The sequence below is a fragment of the Periplaneta americana genome, chromosome 2 (genome assembly GCF_040183065.1).
Source record: "Periplaneta americana isolate PAMFEO1 chromosome 2, P.americana_PAMFEO1_priV1, whole genome shotgun sequence".
In the NCBI taxonomy this organism is placed as follows: Eukaryota; Metazoa; Arthropoda; class Insecta; order Blattodea; family Blattidae; genus Periplaneta; species Periplaneta americana.
In genome coordinates, this window is record NC_091118.1 from 169,610,471 (window position 1) to 169,628,826 (window position 18,356).

At 34.8% G+C, this 18,356-nt stretch overlaps 1 protein-coding gene across 5 annotated transcripts in view; it reads left to right on the top strand.

Annotated features, from left to right (window-relative positions):
• The window catches only part of LOC138694804 (pancreatic triacylglycerol lipase-like), a 242,331-nt gene that overhangs the window by 218,570 nt on the left and 5,405 nt on the right, over window positions 1-18,356 (top strand). For all 5 annotated transcript variants that reach the window (XM_069818889.1, XM_069818886.1, XM_069818888.1 and 2 more), the window contains 6 exons: window positions 2,664-2,810; window positions 3,922-4,147; window positions 7,102-7,346; window positions 8,717-8,870; window positions 11,671-11,797; window positions 15,444-15,647. In XM_069818889.1, coding sequence (XP_069674990.1) covers window positions 2,664-2,810; window positions 3,922-4,147; window positions 7,102-7,346; window positions 8,717-8,870; window positions 11,671-11,797; window positions 15,444-15,647 — 1,103 coding nt within the window. The remainder of the gene's footprint in view (window positions 1-2,663; window positions 2,811-3,921; window positions 4,148-7,101; window positions 7,347-8,716; window positions 8,871-11,670; window positions 11,798-15,443; window positions 15,648-18,356) is intronic.

Consider the following 18,356-nt stretch of genomic DNA (forward strand, 5'->3'; position numbering starts at 1 on the left):
TGCCATGAATAAATGTAAGTGCGAAATTTTGTCATCATTTTAAATTCCAAAAATATATTATTTTGAGACTGAAATACCAGAGACTTTTAGTATGTGCATTAGCTGAGGGAAGATTTTTACTACTTGAGAAAGAATTCAAGATTTCAGATTAAATGTTTAGCACATCACCGCAACTCCATAGCAATCCCATATTGTATTTTTGGTCCAGAGAAAATACAATACGGCGTTTCTATGAATTGGCAAGGGCGTAAAGACGAGTATTTTCCCTATATAAAAAATACAATATGGCTTTGCTACGAAATGACGGTAATGTGCTGGACATTAACCCACTTCAGTACTTAACTTTTACCATTACAAAAATTATCTACGTTGAATTTTGATTATGTTGAGTAAAACATTGAATGTCGAGATGAGCGAGGTCAGATATTAATCATGTCCTCGAAATTCAATTAAATGTTTGATCTATTTTAAAACTTAGAGAATTAGACGTACATATATTGATAAATTATGTAAGGTATTCATGTTTTCTGTAGGCCTACCTAAAGCAGTTACGAAATGGATGGGAAAAGCCTACTATTTGAAATATGTGTGCAAACTAATATATTTTAATAACATACATAAGGACTACAATTTTAAAGAATTCTGCTTTAAGAAGATTCTTCATTTTCCAGCTTTATTATTAATTTTTCATCATTATCACTGTATTCTCATAGAAAAAAATAAAAACTAATAGAAATAGCGAAAATGAAATTACATCTATGAATCCGTAATAAATCGAAATATTGGCCATATTAAAATGACGTCACTAGAACAGAATTGAACAAGTTAATTTATATTAAATAAAATTCATGATTACCAGAAGAGATACACCATTTATAAAGGAAAGATATTATTTATCAGAAAAAATTTGCAGACTTTCGACTAACAAGAAGTACTGTACAACGAAGTGCTGTAGAGAACAAGTTGAAAGATTTTTCTCTGGGATTGACTGGCTTACCAAGACAAATTCTTAGGCTTACATGTGATGCTATGATCAATATCATTTCATTAAGTAATCCTCTACTCATAATTAGCCTCATATAGAGATTATTACAAATTTAAAGCATGCTAAATTTAAATTGCAAACTTGGTTCTTTCCGAGTTAATTGTTGTCGTGAACCTAGTTCCTGATAAGCACAATATATTTCTGAAATGATTGTATCAAGCCTCTCTTGGAATCCCTATGGGGCAATTATGCTAAACCTAGTGAAAATTAATATATGATGTTTAGATATTGTACCATGTCATAGAAACATTCAATATTTCGTAGGTACACATTAGTACCACAGTCTAATATATACAGTCACGAAGCTCAATACGTAGTAAATATGCATCCATAGATAGTTGCTAACCACTAGGATCGCTACTATCGCCTCATTACAGACAATGCGAAATAGTACCAGCACAGTCTATTGTTCCTAGTACCCTCACAAACTCAAGCTTCGTGACTGTATATACTAGACAGTGTTAGTACTATGAGGGAAGACAATGAAGTGGAGATATATATTTTCCAGGATTCTTGATATTACATCCAACAAATGTGTTTTCTTTCTTTGTCTTGCGAGGTACTACCTCCAACACCATGAAATTCTTAAGTCACATTTAATTAAACTCTAAACTGGCTACGGCTTAACGAACGTAGAAATTTTCATTCTCTTGTTCTCCTTTTCCAAGTCCTTCACACTTCTACACCTACCTACCTTGCCTCCCGTTTCAGTCATCTGTCATCATATCATAATCTCTTCACTCGCACGCAAAATAGCCGCATACTAGCCATACCAACACATAAGACATCATCGTATTCATCATCATACACAATCTCGCTCTCGCGCTTGTGGAATACCCTACCCAGTGACATCACTGGAATTTAGTAGCGTTCGAAAGCAAACTTATTAAGCATTTTCTTACTGCGTAGAGTAGGTTTAATTTTTACTTAATCAATAAAAGAAATGCTTCTCTCTTCTTAACTTTTATAATAAACTGTCTAGCTTTTATTAATCAGTTAATCTTTTAGTGCTTTCATTTTTATTGTATTTGTAAATTTAATATTAATTGTAATTATAATTGTAATTGTATTCTTAATATTGTAGTTGTAATACCCTGGTAGAGGGGAAGAGAAGGCCTGATGGCCTTATCTCTACCAGGTTAAATAAATAAATAAATAAGTAAATAAGTAAGTAAATAAATAAATAAGTAAATAAATAAATAAATAAGTAAATAAATAAATAAATAAATAAGTAAGTAAATAGATAAATAAGTAAATAAATAGATAAATAAGTAAATAAATATATAAATAAGTAAATAAATAAATAAATGAATAATTAATTAATTAATTCATTCATTCATTAATTAATTCATTCATTCATTCATTCATTCATTGTTGAAGTTGAAAAGAAACCCTTTATAATGTAACCTATCTTACTATTGTCCAATTTCTAAAAGGACTGCATAGTAATTTACTCTTCATATTATAAAATAGAAGTACTGGTGCGTTTTTTTTTCATTCAGTAGAGGAGATAAAATAATAAGTGAATATAATTATTAGTGATTTAAACCCATAGAAAATATTATTTTACTGCTCACATCGCGCTGAAAGTTTTAATTTGTTTTCTTGTGAATTATAGGAAATGAGGAAGGAGCTAGTGAAGCATGCAGATTGGAACATTGTAGTAGTGGACTGGGCAGGTGGCTCCTTGCCTCTTTATACTCAGGCCACAGCCAACACGAGACTTGTTGGTCTGGAACTCGCTTACTTCATCAACTACCTACAGGTATTATGATCATAATATATTTAGGGTATCTATAGACCTTAATCGTGTTCAGCGCATGAATTTGATGAATGTGGTTATGCTTAAATTTTTACAGATTCACTTTTTTCCTTAGAAGTAAGTAACTTTGTTGTTCAGAAGAGTTTGAGTTTTTCACCTTTTTATTGATACGTATTATCTCCGACCTTAACAGTTTAAAATTTTAATTGTATCACTCAATAATCTATTGCAGGCGACCATATGCTTTTAGGTGATATGATGTTGAAGATGGAATCTTTAATAGGTAGTTTAAAAACGTCGGAGATATCATAGACTGATCCAATGAGGGGCTAAGAGGGACTTTAGCCTTCCCCCTCCCCCGGTCGTTATAACTAGATATCGGATGTTTAGGAAAATGCTTATTTTATTTAAATGTCATATTTAAAAGCTTTTAGTAAATGTGCACGAGTCATGAGAAGTGAAGCATTCTGATGAAGCTTTTTTGCCTTTTTTACCGTTTACGCCCCTTTTTTTTTTACTTTAATATGTACTTTTTTGCCCTTTTTCTTGCTTTTATATGTACCTTTTTTGCCTTTTTCTTTATATGACTACTCACTCAACAATATTGCATATATTTCTGCGTTTGAAACTAAGGAAATTGCGGTTCTTATAGTAGCTATAGATATGGGACATCCTGTTGCAATGCAGTGTTGTTGTTTCGCTTACTTCGGAATCGACCTTGTCCTTTTCTGGGCTGTAGGGAGGATGATCCAGTACCTCCCACCGAAAGTACCAAACCTATACGTACACCTTAACAAATTGACGATGAATTTCTGCTGGTTAGGTGCTCTTCAGACGCAAAAACCGGATCACATTACGCATTTCACGTTCGACTATGTTTCCGTGTGCGCAGCTATATTACAGTTACATATGCGCCATCTAATGGCTGCGTGATAAAGCTGTGGTCTGCTGCTGCGGTCCTGACGGAAAATTCGATTAAGAGGGAGAATATGTCACCTGTGAGAGCTCTTGTTACCTTAATTTTTTTTAATTACTTTCGTATTTGATTTATTATCATAAGCCATATTTTTATCTTCTATAATAAATATTTATAGTTATGTTATTTTGACTACAGGCAAACTTTGGTTTGGACCCAGCTAGCGTACATATGATAGGTCACAGTCTTGGGGCACATACCGCAGGCTATGCAGGAGAGCGCATAGCAGGTTTGGGTCGCATAACAGGACTGGATCCTGCAGAACCCTACTTCCAAGGAATGCCGTCCTTCGTCCGTCTAGATCCTACTGACGCAAGACTAGTTGATGTTATTCACACTGATGGAAAATCTATTTTTCTCTTAGGTAAGTGACATGTCAAGACCTTTGTGTAAGTTAGCTTGTAGGTCCTATATTTTGCGGTCTATTAGGATTTGTGTTATGTAGCTTATCTTACACAACGCACAAGAAAAGAATTTTCAAATCGAAGTTAAAATTTGAAATGCAGCTATTGATGTAGATGGAATTGTACAACTATACCCACTTCACAGTTCTAAAAAATGAGATACAGGTATTCCTCTGTAGCTGAAAATCTGTTTTTACTTTCTTATTATACAAAATATAAAGAAAGCGGATTTCGGCATTTTTATATGAATACACGTTTTCAGCATTTCCCCATAGAGAACAAGTTTGTTTATTTGTTTATTTATTTATTTATTTATTTACTTATTTATTTATTTATTTATTCGTTTGTTCATTCGTTTGTTCATTCGTTTGTTCGTTCGTTTGTTTGTTTATTTATTTATTTTTAATTTTGTTATTTATTTAACTAGCTAGCTAGTGAGTACAAATTAAATTTATAAAACAAAAATGTTTCTAGCCACTACCGTAAGAGCCAGGCTCGTATACAGTGTGGTCTTAGTCAATAATATAACATAAAATTTACAAGGACAGATTACAAAATACATTAAGGAACTTAATTCAAACCAATAAATAACACAGGAGCAAAAAAAGAAGAAAGAAAAAAAGAGAGAAAAATACACATTTAATATAAATTGGCAATCAGACAGAAGCCAGTGATATTCAATATAAACATGAATATAGTCGACAGAAATAAAAGGTAAAAAATACATTTGTTAATATTATAATATATATTATATCATGAATAATTTTATAAAGTTTCAATTTTAAAATATTTGGAAAATGGTTTGTAATTTTATTATAAAGTCTTGGGCCGAAACTAGCACCAAGTTCAAGAGCTGCACTTGTATGACATTTAGGCTCAATTAATGGGAAAGTAGACTTTTGTCTTCGAGTACGATATTCATGTCGATTAGATTTATGTTTTATTTGATTTCTGTGGTTCTGTTTGTATGCGAAAAGCGATTTCTCCTGAAGTATTGGACCGATTTTGTTGATGTTCAGTATATCTGATTATGCAATAAATATATCATTCATTCATGATGTTCTACCCAAGGGCATGTCTTTCACTGCGAACTCAGTATCCTCCAATCTTTCCCATTTTCCTCCTTCCTCTTAGTCTCCGCATATGATCCATATCTATCTCGCACCGATACGGCGTTACACTTGTTTTAATGTAGTGGCTATTTGCCATGTTGTGATTGTTTGTTGTTGCTATACGCATTGTTGCGTCATTGTCTCAGTCCACATGTCATGAAAAATTGCCTAAAGAAAGAAAATTACAGAACTTTCTGGAAAACACCCTGTCCATTTTATTGGAAAAGGTACCGCAGCATGACGGTTCCAGCATGACGTAGCGGCAAGGCAACAGCTGACGGCAACATTTAATGACAGATGGATTGGTTATCAAGGTTCCGTCCCATGGCCAGCAAGATCGCCAGATCTTAATCCGCTTGACTTCTTCTTGTGAGGGCATTTGAAGACCCTAGTGTATGCCACATCTGTAGACCAGGTCGATTATTTTCTTCCACGGATTATCGACGACTGTAACACCATATGTACTAAACCTAGCATATTTCAACGGACGCAGCAGTCATTGTTTCGGCGATGTCAGTATTATTTACAAGAAAGGGGGCGTCGGTACAAAGCTCTTCTGTAATGCACAAGTTGTTAAGTGTCATTGTTTGTTGTTTTTCATTGAAGGCTCACTCAGCAGAGAGTCAAGCCATTGGCTCTTACATGAATAATTGCTAGAGACAGTCAAAATTCTTGAATAAAAGGGGCTAAAATTCTTGATTAAAAAGGATAAAAATTCTTGAGTGAAAACGAAAATTTCTTGAGTAAACCTGAAATTTTCATCCTGTTTTATTAAATTGTTATGTTTCTTAAGATAATTGACAATTATAATTATATATTCAAAGTTTTACGTCGATAACAATTCTAAGATACTTAACATTATTTAACATTCAAAGTTGTACTCAGACAATAGTTCAAAGTTTGTTATTGTAAGGTTTGTTCTTCTATTTGTTAGCACACGCGAGAACTGTGAAAAAAAAAACGTTCACAGTCTACATTAGAAACTGGAACCCATATAACTTGGAGTGCTTGTCCACAAAGTCACTGTGATCTTCACGTAACGACAGCAAAACTTCTCGCACTGAAAGTCCAGGACTATTTTTAACTATGTCCTTCAGTTCACTGTGTGCATGTACTGCTGCATCAGGTGATAGATTCTTTAAGGTTGGCACCTAATCAAAGAGAGGTTTCAAACTGCTTTCAGTTGCATCAATGCTTAACAAATTCTGTTTGTGAAACAGTTCTGATACCGATTGAAAAAGTTTACTACACAAGAAACGAGATAGGTTATATCGATCGACGATCCATAGTTTTATATCTCATCTGCCACTCATCAAACCGTTTACGAACCATTTCAACTCACACCATCTAGCGCCAGCATTCCAAACCTTGTGCATTTTTCAAACAGAACTTTTAAAATTTCCAAATTTAGATAATGTATTACTTGCTGAAAAATTGCGTCTTTTCGCGAATAACGACAGAAAATATGCTAAATTCGCGAATCATAGGATTTTTGCGATTTTTCGCGAGTTGGAACGTGTAATTATATCATTTTTTATGTGAACTATGTTTTAAGCTATGTTTATTTGGTTTTTAGTTTTTTCGCGATTTCGCGAGTCTCTAATAATTGCGTACCAGCCACAACACTGAAACAAGTACAGCGCCGCACCGATGGGAGATAAGACTCACATTGCAGAATGAAAAATGTTTCTTTTAGTACCCTCTATCTACCATATTCTTCTATAACATAAGTTCTGAATCACCCTGTATATTCTTGAAAAAAAGTTATTAACAGACATAATTGGCGTTTGATTTTGTTGTAGGTTACGGAATGAGACAACCGTGCGGCCATGTTGACTTCTACCCAAATAATGGCAAGGAGCAACCGGGCTGTGACCTGACTGAAACACCGCTGCCGCTCACTCTGATACGTGACGGTATTGAAGAAGCGAGTAGAGTGCTGGTGGCATGCAATCATATCCGAGCCATCAAGCTATTCATAGACTCTATAAATTCTAAGTGTCCATATGTGGCCCATCGCTGTGACAACTATCAACACTTCCTGCAGGTACGTCAATTCAGTACAGTCAATCAGGCATATATGGTAGGAAATTAGCTTGTTTTGTAACAAGTAATGTGTTTATTTTTTTACACATGATTATATGGAGAAAATAACGTCGTCATGGAAACGATCAGTCCAGAGTTGGGCCTAAAATTGATATCATGACTACATTAGATTGAGTTAATTATATTTACACTTCTCTTTAAGTATAGGGTGTCTGACTTAAGCCATTCAGTTTTTCTTAAACAGTCCAAATAACAGTCGAGATATGTAGGAGATATTTAATGGTTTCGTAGGCGGAATTTGGGATGGATGTAACGTTCACTTACATCATCACACAGTCTAGTATATACAGTCACGAAGCTTTAGTTGTGAGGGTACTAGGAACAATAGACTGTGCCGGTACTATTTCGCATTGTCTGTGATGAGGCGATAGTAGCGATCCTAGTGGTTAGCAACTATCTGTGGATGCATATTCCCTACGTATTGAGCTTCGTGACTGTATATACTAGACTGTGTCATCATGTGAATGTTACGAATAGGGTTGCCAACTTTTTTAGAAAAAAAAAACACGGAAGACTAAGGAATCGACAAAATTTCACATAGAAAATTGACAAATTATTCGGTTCAGTTACTAAAAAAACAACTTTATTCTACACTTTGGAAGCTAGGCTTAAATTAAGAGTATTTTGAGACTTTTATCTCGCGTAATAGTTGAAGTTGACTGCAGTTTTCAGCTCTGATTTGATTATATGTGTCGTGCTCCTGTTTCTAACATCTTTACAATAAATTGTTCATGAAATAAAACACCCTCTTTGTATGAGCATTACTACTTCGTATGAGTAGAACAAACTAGCCAGTTTTTCCAAATATATAACATTTACACTGTTTGATTTTAAACGGGTAAGCACTAAAACCCATTCTTGGCAAGCATTACGTTCTATAAAGAGTGCATATTTCAATGCATTTCTTTAACAACAAAACTCACCATATAAACAGTCACCATTCACTGCAAATTCAAATGTTTAGAATAAAAATCTTTAGATTACCGTATGTAAAAACAAGGGGAAAAAAATGCTCGAAGAGAAGAATAATGCGGGAGTCGGGAGACTGTTAAAAATTAGGGGCAAATACGGGAGGGTTGGCAACCCTAGTTACGAATTTTAGTTTTCGTATGATAATTTAATGTTAAACAAGTACGTACTGTCAATCTGTTATGGTAATTATTTATTTTCTTTATTTTTTTCTACTTTTATTCCAGTCTTGGATAATGTTTTATCGAGTTGTAGTTCCTATAACATTGTTTTCTTAGTACTCAAGTTATCAGATTGAGGGTATGATTGAAATTATAACTCAGTGATCGTTTTGCATTTCAGGGCCGTTGTTTCTCGTGCCATGGTAGTAATGCCAGTGAATGTGCAGTGATGGGGCTACGAGCGGATGAAACTCTAAATAATGCCATAGATAATGGCGAACTCACACCTGGCGGAAAATACTTCATTTCAACTGGAAAAGAGTTTCCATACTGTCGTAGGTTTACTGTTCAATTATTACTAACAAAGTAGATTAGGCTAATTGTAATTGCTATGATTGTATTTTACAGCTTATTATAACAAGCAGTTTTAGAGTTGCCAGGCCTACCGACTTTCCATAACATGCCCGTAAAACTTTGTGTGATACTGGTAACTTAATATACCGTACTGAAAAAGACAGACTAATTTGTAACAATTTGTAGCACATTCACTGAATCGTCCAGACTGACTGTAAGGAATTTCACAACTTGGAAAGGTGCTTGGATAAGCAATAAACCCGTAGATTCAATTTTTTAAGTTTTATTTCACGTAGATCCCTTGAGCAAAAGTTCATAATTAGAGCAATACCAGTATCAAAATATCAAATACTAAATATATGCCAGGTAGTATATAAATTATACAAACAATACATTTAAAATTTAATCTTACTAAAATAATTTTTGTATATAGCTCAGATGGTAAGAGCACTCAACGCGCCAAAGCTGAGAGTCCTGAGTTAGATTCCCGGTGTGGAACGAATTTTTCTTCATTAATAAGTAAAATAATTTAAATTACTACGTTACTTAGTCTAGCCTAGCTTATTAGTCTACTCATACTATTTTATGTACAATAATACAGGTAATTTAACTGTTAACTATTTGTAAAATTACAAAAAGAAAATATTATTCATTAACTAATAATACTATTTACTGTTTCTACGTCTGTTATAAATACATGTTAACGTGTTTCTTTAATTTTTGTACTAGTGCGTGTGTCTATATGTTGTTTAGTCAACTGTCCGAACATACAATCTGCTCTCAAAAACGCTGAAAGTTAGAATTTATAAAACACTTATATTAACGGTTCTTCTGTATGGCTGTGAAACTTGGACTCTCACTGTGAGAGAGGAACGTATGGGCGAATCCAGAAATGCATATAAAGTGTTAGTTGGGAGGCCAGAGGGAATAAGACCTTTGGGGAGGCCGAGACGTGGATGGGAGAATAATATTAAAATAGATTTGAGGGAGGCAGAATATGATGGTAGAGACTGGATTGATCTTGGTCAAGATATGGACCGATGGCGGGCTTATGTGAGGGCGGCACCTCCGGGTTCCTTAAAACCATAAGTACCAGTAGAGCTAAAAAGTAACCGAACATATGTAGGTAACTTTGTTGCAGATGACATGTAACCATTTACACACCACCACCTTCAAAGTACACCCCCTGGGCAGTGACACACTTCTGCCAGCCTCCATACCACTTCTTGAAACATTCCTGTAGCCTATCATTGGTCACTTCCCGCAGTGTGCGCGTCGCATGAATTTTCACCTATTCGGCTGAAGCAAATCGCTGTCCCTTGAGTAGGAATTTGACCTTTGAAAATAGATAGAAATCTGGTGGAACAAGATCTGGAAGATATGGTGGCTGTGGAAGGACAGGTATTTTGTGTTGTGCGAGGAATCCGTTCACCAAGAGCTACCGATGATGAAGAACGTAATTCTTTTCTTGCCACAAGTTGGGTCTTTTTCGTCGAACTGCATCAGGAAGACTCCGAAGAATTGCGACATGTGTCTCCTTACTGACAGTTCGACCCTCAGGAATACACTCGCATTGTACGAGACCCTGGATATCGGAAAACACTTCTTGCATTACTTTCACGTTTGATCGGTCGGCACACTGGGACTATACGCCTGGAGAGTAGGCCACATATCACACGCACAAGGCAGAGAAGTTGCCTACTGAGCATGGCGTTGCCACCCAAAGTTCGGATACTTTTCGAATCTACTAGTATACCGGTATATAGAGATGTTAGAAGGAGATCAGTTCATTGTTTAGCACAGAGTGGCGGAGATTTTGAACACTTACTATGAGCAATGTACGTACATAAACAACATACAGCATTTCTCGGAAGTTACAAGTTTTGTTGCTTTGTGAGTAAACAATAAAAGTTACAAAAAAAAAGTTTCAGTAAAAGTTGCCTGTTTTTAAAAGTAGTTTCCAATGATACCTTCAATGACCCATGTTATCATTTGAAATTTCGAAGTTAACCATAGGTACTCCCTACTTCCGGTTTGTTACGGGAAATGGTACTATCACCAATCGATTCTTTACATAGGTTTTGGTTATCAATTTTTTTATGAACAACCAGTATCACATAGTTTTCGAGAAAAAGGCTGAAACGGGTGGTCTGAAATACCGCGTGCGTGTGCGTGTGTGTGTGTGCGTGCGTGCGTGTGCGCGAAATTGTACAGATGGTGTTAGACAAGATATACCAAGCAAAATTTGTGTAGTTCTTCTTAAAAACTGTTGCTTCATTTATTAAAAACATAGATATTTAATGGCACTATTAAACTATAGATCGTGTTAAAACACTGACATAGGCTACTGTGTATAATCATGTTAGAATATAAAGTTATTGATCTCATTACAGTAAAAAATTTTCATTCAAGTGTTTTAAAAGATATTTCATTTTTTCCCCACATGTCATTATTTTTTTCTAAATTTTAGCAGCTACTATTTCTTAGTACATGAATTCCTTTTTCCTTCCACTACCACTATGCAGCAGCTGTTTCCAGTGATTATGATTTATTACTTAATTTTAGATCACATTATGTTATAAGATTTCAGGTATCTTTCTTCTGAGTAATAAATGAATTCAGATACTGGTATAACAAAACATTTAAAATGCAGTGTTTTTAGTTCATTTCTGATTAAACAATGTAACTAATTTCTGTTCCTATTTACTTTTTATAATGTGATGAGCTGATGACTATATTCATAGATCTATGAAGTGATTGATACAATCTATTTCTCTTTAGGTCGCCATTATAAAGTGATAGTAGATCTGGCCAAGCCACCAAGAGCTGAAAATTGGGTTCAGGGGTTCATGAGAATATCACTACACAGCGACACTGGAGTTATTCGAAACCTGGATCTCACCCCGAGGTATAAGTTCCTGGATGTATTAATTTTAATTTAATTTGTAGTTTAAATGTAACTGACACATGGGTTAAATGTCTTTAAAAATATACTCAAGAAACGTCTCAGCATTGAAGTTAATTTAAAATTACTTTGAGTAGATAAGAATAACAACTACATTGGTCACATCATATTTACATAATTAAAATTCTAAATATTTGACTTATAATCTTTGAACTGGTTAGCATACATCTTGTCATATTACATAGCCCAATATATTTTGAAACGTTAACGATTTGGCTGTAACTTAGCGTTCGAAAAATATGAACTAGGCAATGTGGCAGTAATACAACAATTACGGAGTAAAATTTAAAAATTAGTCTTGCCTCACTTTACACTCTTTTACGACTTTCAGATACTGAAGAATTTCGTTATGTAGATAATGGTAGCGTCTCTTATAAGAAGTTTTATAAATTGGAGTAAGGCTGGTGTATTAATATTTAAGTACTTCAAATTCAGAAGCCTCGTTATACATGTTAAAGTGCTGAAAATTTTAAATGAAGGTACCTCAATATCCTAAATAAAATTTACTTATAAAGCCTTACGAAAGCTGCAACCAAAGTAGGACTGAGATCGTGATGTTTCCCTTACTGCTATCAGAGGATCACTTGCCATTTTAAAATACCACCTGTACTTTGTTTCCTAAAAAGGAAGAACTTTTGTCCGAACGTCTAATCTGTTTGTTTACTTGTTTAGGCTTATTATATGTATGCTACTATCCTTCCTGTACTTAATTTCCCTTTTTTGTCCGTTCCCCACATTTCTCTTTTGTGGTCTGTTTTTGTTTTCACTCTGTGTGTTGTGCTTTGTCCAATGAGGTAGTCCCGTTATTGGAGAAGCTGAAAGTGTCTTTTTATTATTATCATGAATGTTTTCTTTCGTAACTGTATTTTAAATTTGAACTAATACAATAATTCATTTTGGTCGCCCTATTCATACTCCACTTTACATAGTTCACATTGACTAGTTGATGTTGAACTGTATATTTAAGCAGAGAAGTGGATATCGGAATATCATATACAGATCTCATATTATATCACTGCCCCTGTGCAACGTCACAGTTAACGGAGAGGGGAAGAGAGATAGCAGAAGGTTGTACTAATGTCAGAAAAAGTATGTCTAACCAATCAATTTACACACAGGCAAGCAGTGGCCAGAGTATTGCAATGGAGGTAACCAGATATTTTTTGTTTTGATTTTTTAGTATGGTACTCTGATGCCCACGATCAAGAAAAGTCATTTACAAAGCAATCATTAATCATCGGTAGAGATATAATAATATACCAATCTGTGACATATACAGGGTGCGGCATTTAACGTTTCCCATTTTAAGTTGGCGATTCTGTTCACATTGTTGGTAAAACATATTTGCAAACACAGGGATTCGGTATAGCAAAGCCTTGGATTTAGTTAGCCACATCCCAACACAGGGATTCGGTGTAGCAAAGCCTTTAGTTAACCATGGAATGTTGGCCAGTGCAACAGCGCATTTTCTGTGTTGAACATTTTGTTTCAACCAAGTCAATTGTTGCTGTCCAGCGCGAGTTTAGGCGGATTTTTGGTGATAATCAACGTGGAGTTGCACCATCACGAAAAATAATCAGTGTGTGGGTGCGTCAGTGGCGTGAAACGGGATCGGTTCAAAACAAAGCTCGAGTTCGTAGAAAACGGCGCGTACTCCTGATAATGTCGAACGTGTGAGAACGGCTCTGCAGAGAAGTCCGTATCGTTCCGTGCGGCGTAACTGGAACATTCAGCGCCTGTGGTTCCAACAGGATGGAGCCACATCCCATACAGCACGTGTTTCAATGAACACACTTCGTGCTGCTTTCCCTGGGCGACTTATCTCCAGATTAGGTGACATTCAGTGGCCCTCTGTTTCCCCTGATCTCACTGCACCAGACTTCTTTTTGTGGGGGTATCTTAAGACTAAGGTCTGCGGTCGTATCCTTCATGACATCGAGGACCTTAAAACCGCGATTCGTGAAGAAATTGCTGATGTTACACCTGAAACATTGCGGCGAGTAATGGCTGGTGTGCAGGGAAGATTGCAACAATGCATTGACGCCAATGGAGGACATCTCAAAGACATTATTTTCAAAACATAAGATGTACTGTAATTCCAAAATTATAATGGTTGTAAACTGATTAATTTCTTGTAATTTACTTGTAAACTAAATAAGTTATGGGGGTTTGAAAATAGGAAACGTTAAATGCCGCACTCTGTATAACATATTTAGCATAAGACAAAAAAAAAAATTCTCATTTGCTTTCCAAATGCTTACATAAGAAAAAAGTCTATCAATTCGTTTTACAATTAGTTTAATAATTGTAAAATGAAATAGTAGTTACTTATCAATGTTACTATGTCCTCTCTCTCTTTAATTCTCTTCCCTTCGAAGATTATAAATTTGCCTAGACACACCGAAAGTTAATATTTTGGTCTCTTTTTGAAATACATATTAGACGGACACACGATGGGATTCCAGTTAGTGGCATCAGCACTGCTCCGGTTTTTCACCTAAGACAACGCAGAACATCCCATTGAAAACAGACAAAGATCTACGTTGTAGGCAGTATTCGAATGCATGACCATGGCTTCCGTGCAATGACATATTTACACCTTAGTATTGTTATCACCATAACCTATTGTAATGTCGTTAAAATTATAATGAACAATTAACAATAAAAGTATCACTTACATTGTTGTTGTTATTGTTGTAGTTCATTCATGACGTCAGTCGACATCTTTGAACATCCTGTCTCCAAGAGCGTCTGTCTTCTCATTGTTCTTTATTATTATTATTATTATTATTATTATTATTATTATTATTATTATTATTATTATTATTATTATTAGTAACTTGAAACGTTTATGCTTAGGTATCAAATGAATAACATGTTAACAAAAATTTCAACATGTGATGTCACTTGCTTAGCAACAGCAGTGAGTTACGTCACACTATTCTGACGTCACTTGCTTAGCAACGGATCAGCGTGAAACATTCATGCTTGAGTGTCAAATGAATATGTTACGAAAATTTCAACATCCGACGTCACTTGCATAGCAACGGCAATTAATTAGTACGGCATTATTCTGATATCACTTGCTTAGCAACGGATTAGATTCTTACATTGATACAGTGTTCACTAGAGAAATAGACTTACTTTCTTGCATGAATTATATTTCTTATTTCTCTTATCATAAACTAATACTAACGATAATGGCTCTCCAACAAGCCAATTCAGATGAAAAGTAATAATTCCATTGTAAATACTTTTCTTCAATAAAGAAATTAAGGAAAATAGAACCAATTCCTTAAAAATCTGAATATCACAATAACACTCAACCGAGAGCATAAACATTTCACGTAATTACAGGGATACTATGAATCCCCTATCACTTTTTAAGAATTACTACATATAATTTTATGATAATAATTGCTGTAAGATATTATATTCTTCTAATATAATTAGCACTGCTATAGTGAAGTATATTTGATTTTAAAGCAATAACACAAATGAGATGTTAGAATAATTGGGTCTTTCCATTCGTCTTTATAAAATAAGATTAATTATGAATTTAAATGAATTTTTTTAATCTATCCTCCAGTGGTTATGTTAAGCTGCAACATGGACAGTCACGCAGTTTTGTGGTAACACATCCTACTGACGTGGGGAAGATTCGCAAAGTAGAATTCTACTGGGAGTATGACATGGATGTCTTACAGCCCCGTTCTCTCTGCTTTTTCTGGTGCAATGATCATCTCTATGTTTCTAACATTCAAGTCGCAGAGATGGATGTAACAACAAGAGGGTAAGTTGAACTGTATTTGGATATCAGACTTTTTGAGGTACTATTGGTGTTATTATTGTTATTATTGTTATTATTGTTATTATTATTATTATTATTATTATTATTATTATTATTATTATTATTATTATTATTATTATTATTATTAAATACTATGGCTTACTGCAATAAGAAAATTTAGCTTATTCATGTGCTAATTTTAGTTGTGAAAATAGTTTCACCAATTTTATTTAATGAATATCTTTCTGTTTAATTATAAATGGCCCACACCTGTGGAGTAACTGTTAGCGCGTCTGGCCCGGGTTCGATTCCCGGTCGGGACAAGTTACCTGGTTGAGGTTTTTTCCGGGCTTTTCCCTCAACCCAATATGAGCAAATGCTGGGTAACTTTCGGTGTTGGACCCCGGACTCATTTCACCGGCATTATCATCTTCATCTCATTCAGACGCTAAATAACCTAGATGTTCATAAAGCGTCGTAAAATAACCTACTAAAAAATTATAAATGAGCCGTTCAGAGCAAAAGTGGTGTAAGTCAAAATTGGGTAATGAAGTTTAAAGTAAAAATTCTGTAAAATACAGCGCAAAGTAGCAATTAATATGTCCTTCTTGCTATCCACTGACTACTAACAGTTTAAATAAATTGAAAATTAATTGCTTCTTTGCGCTGTATTTTACAGAATGTTTACTTTAACCCTCATTACCCATTTTTGACTTACACCACTTCTGCTCTGAACGGCTCAAATGATAGACTGCATGACATGACATGTAACACCATTCATTCATTCATTCATTCATTCATTCATTCATTCATTCATTCATTCATTCATTCATTCATTCATTCATTCATTCAGCGTTCTGCTCAAAGGCAGGTCTTTCACTGTAAACCCAGCATTCTCCAGTCTTTCTCATTTTCTGCCTATGTTACATAAGACCTGAATAATACTGACACGTGTTTTTCGCACTGATCAGGTGATGGCAATTGATCAGATGGCTTTAGAATTTTTAATTGGTTGAAGAGCAGGGAGTTCGGGGAACAGAACAACTTAAAGAGGGTAATCTTTCTTCCTTGTACTCCACACCATTGATATTGTTCCGGGGTGAAGACAGATATTGATAGTATTAAATATTAAACAGCATACGATGAATTTGACATTTGTGCACTACCTAAATGAGGAAGAAAAATAAACAGTAAGAAGCTATTATTTAGAGATAGTTTAACAAATTAAATATGAATATTGTCAGTTTATGCACAGCAGTAATAGAATCTGTGAAGACATTGCTAGTAAAAATTTTTTTAAGATATTTCGACGATAATAAAATTGGTGAGTAAATTGAATTGGAAGTGTTCTGAAGCTAGTGTTAGCTTACACACTTTGGGCCATATTCATAGAAATTCTTAGCGCTGGCTTCCGGTGGATGATCAGCGAACTAACGTTTTTCGTATACATGAACCAGTGTTAGCGATATGATATGATATATGAATCTTGTACAAGTAATCAGTTGATAGCCAGGGCTAGTTTAGCACGCTCGTAGCACGGGCTAGCGAAATGTCTGTGGATAGCACCCTTAGAGTCTATCTGTGTCTGGAGTGGGGAGGAAACGCAAATAGATAGATGGGTGGGCTCGGATTATCTTTCGGTGCAATATATAACACCAGAAAGGTCCCATTTTAGCACAGCCCCTGGTTGATGGAACGTTATAACTAGGGAAAGGATTTCTACTTCTGTACCTATTTTGTTTGCTACATCCTAGACTATGTTATTCAAACATCTCTACGTTTCATATACACAGGATCCCCTATTAAACTTCTATAGGACCTAAAACAACTAAATGAACAATAAAGTCCTATAAATGCCCAGAACTATATTTGTGTCTGAAAAGCGCCTTTTCAGTATTTTGCGTATATTTAAAATAAAAATACCGGCACTAAAAATGCATAAATGTCGAAAAAACCACAAAAATTCTATTTTAAATATAAAAAATTCTCTTACGAATACTGCTCTGGTAAGAAGATTTTAACTGATTTCCTGGAACCGAAGTTCGTATGGAAAAGTTCATTCCAGCATAAAAGGGGTGGTAGGTTGCTTAGGCTAAGCGAGCGCTTACAAATTCACGTCAATGCACCCTCGTTATGCGAAATTAAACTGACCAATTAACAATAAGTCTCTTTCACTGATAGAATATGAGTCTTCAGTAGTACTCATTGTCAGCACCAGTTCGTTGTACATAAATTCCACCTAAAATAGAATATTTACTAAAATTAAAATTATTAATTGTAAATTTTATACAAACTCCTGAAAGTTCTAAATTGGATTTTCTAAAGTTCTAAATTTCTCTTCTTTAGCACCTGGAAATTCATTCCGTAGTTATAACATACGAACTTTACGTTGTCTAATATTATTCAACTGGATGCAGCAGCATTGTCTGGGAAGAGGTTCGTATGTTACCATGCAGTTATTTCTCTCTGTTGTCAGTTATCCATCTTCATTTATTTTATTTCAGATTCCTGCGTTTTACTTCTTTTGTATTCATAAAGCTATCATATGATTTACTAATTTAAGTTTGTTACAAAAAATATATCCCAGGAATGGACAAACTCTAACTGAACATTGTAGGCCTCTTCATAATGATTCTGGTGCCTGTAACTTAACTGGAAAACGTGAAATGAAAGCAGAAAAATTGATAATAAGGAATGTCACATAATGGTATC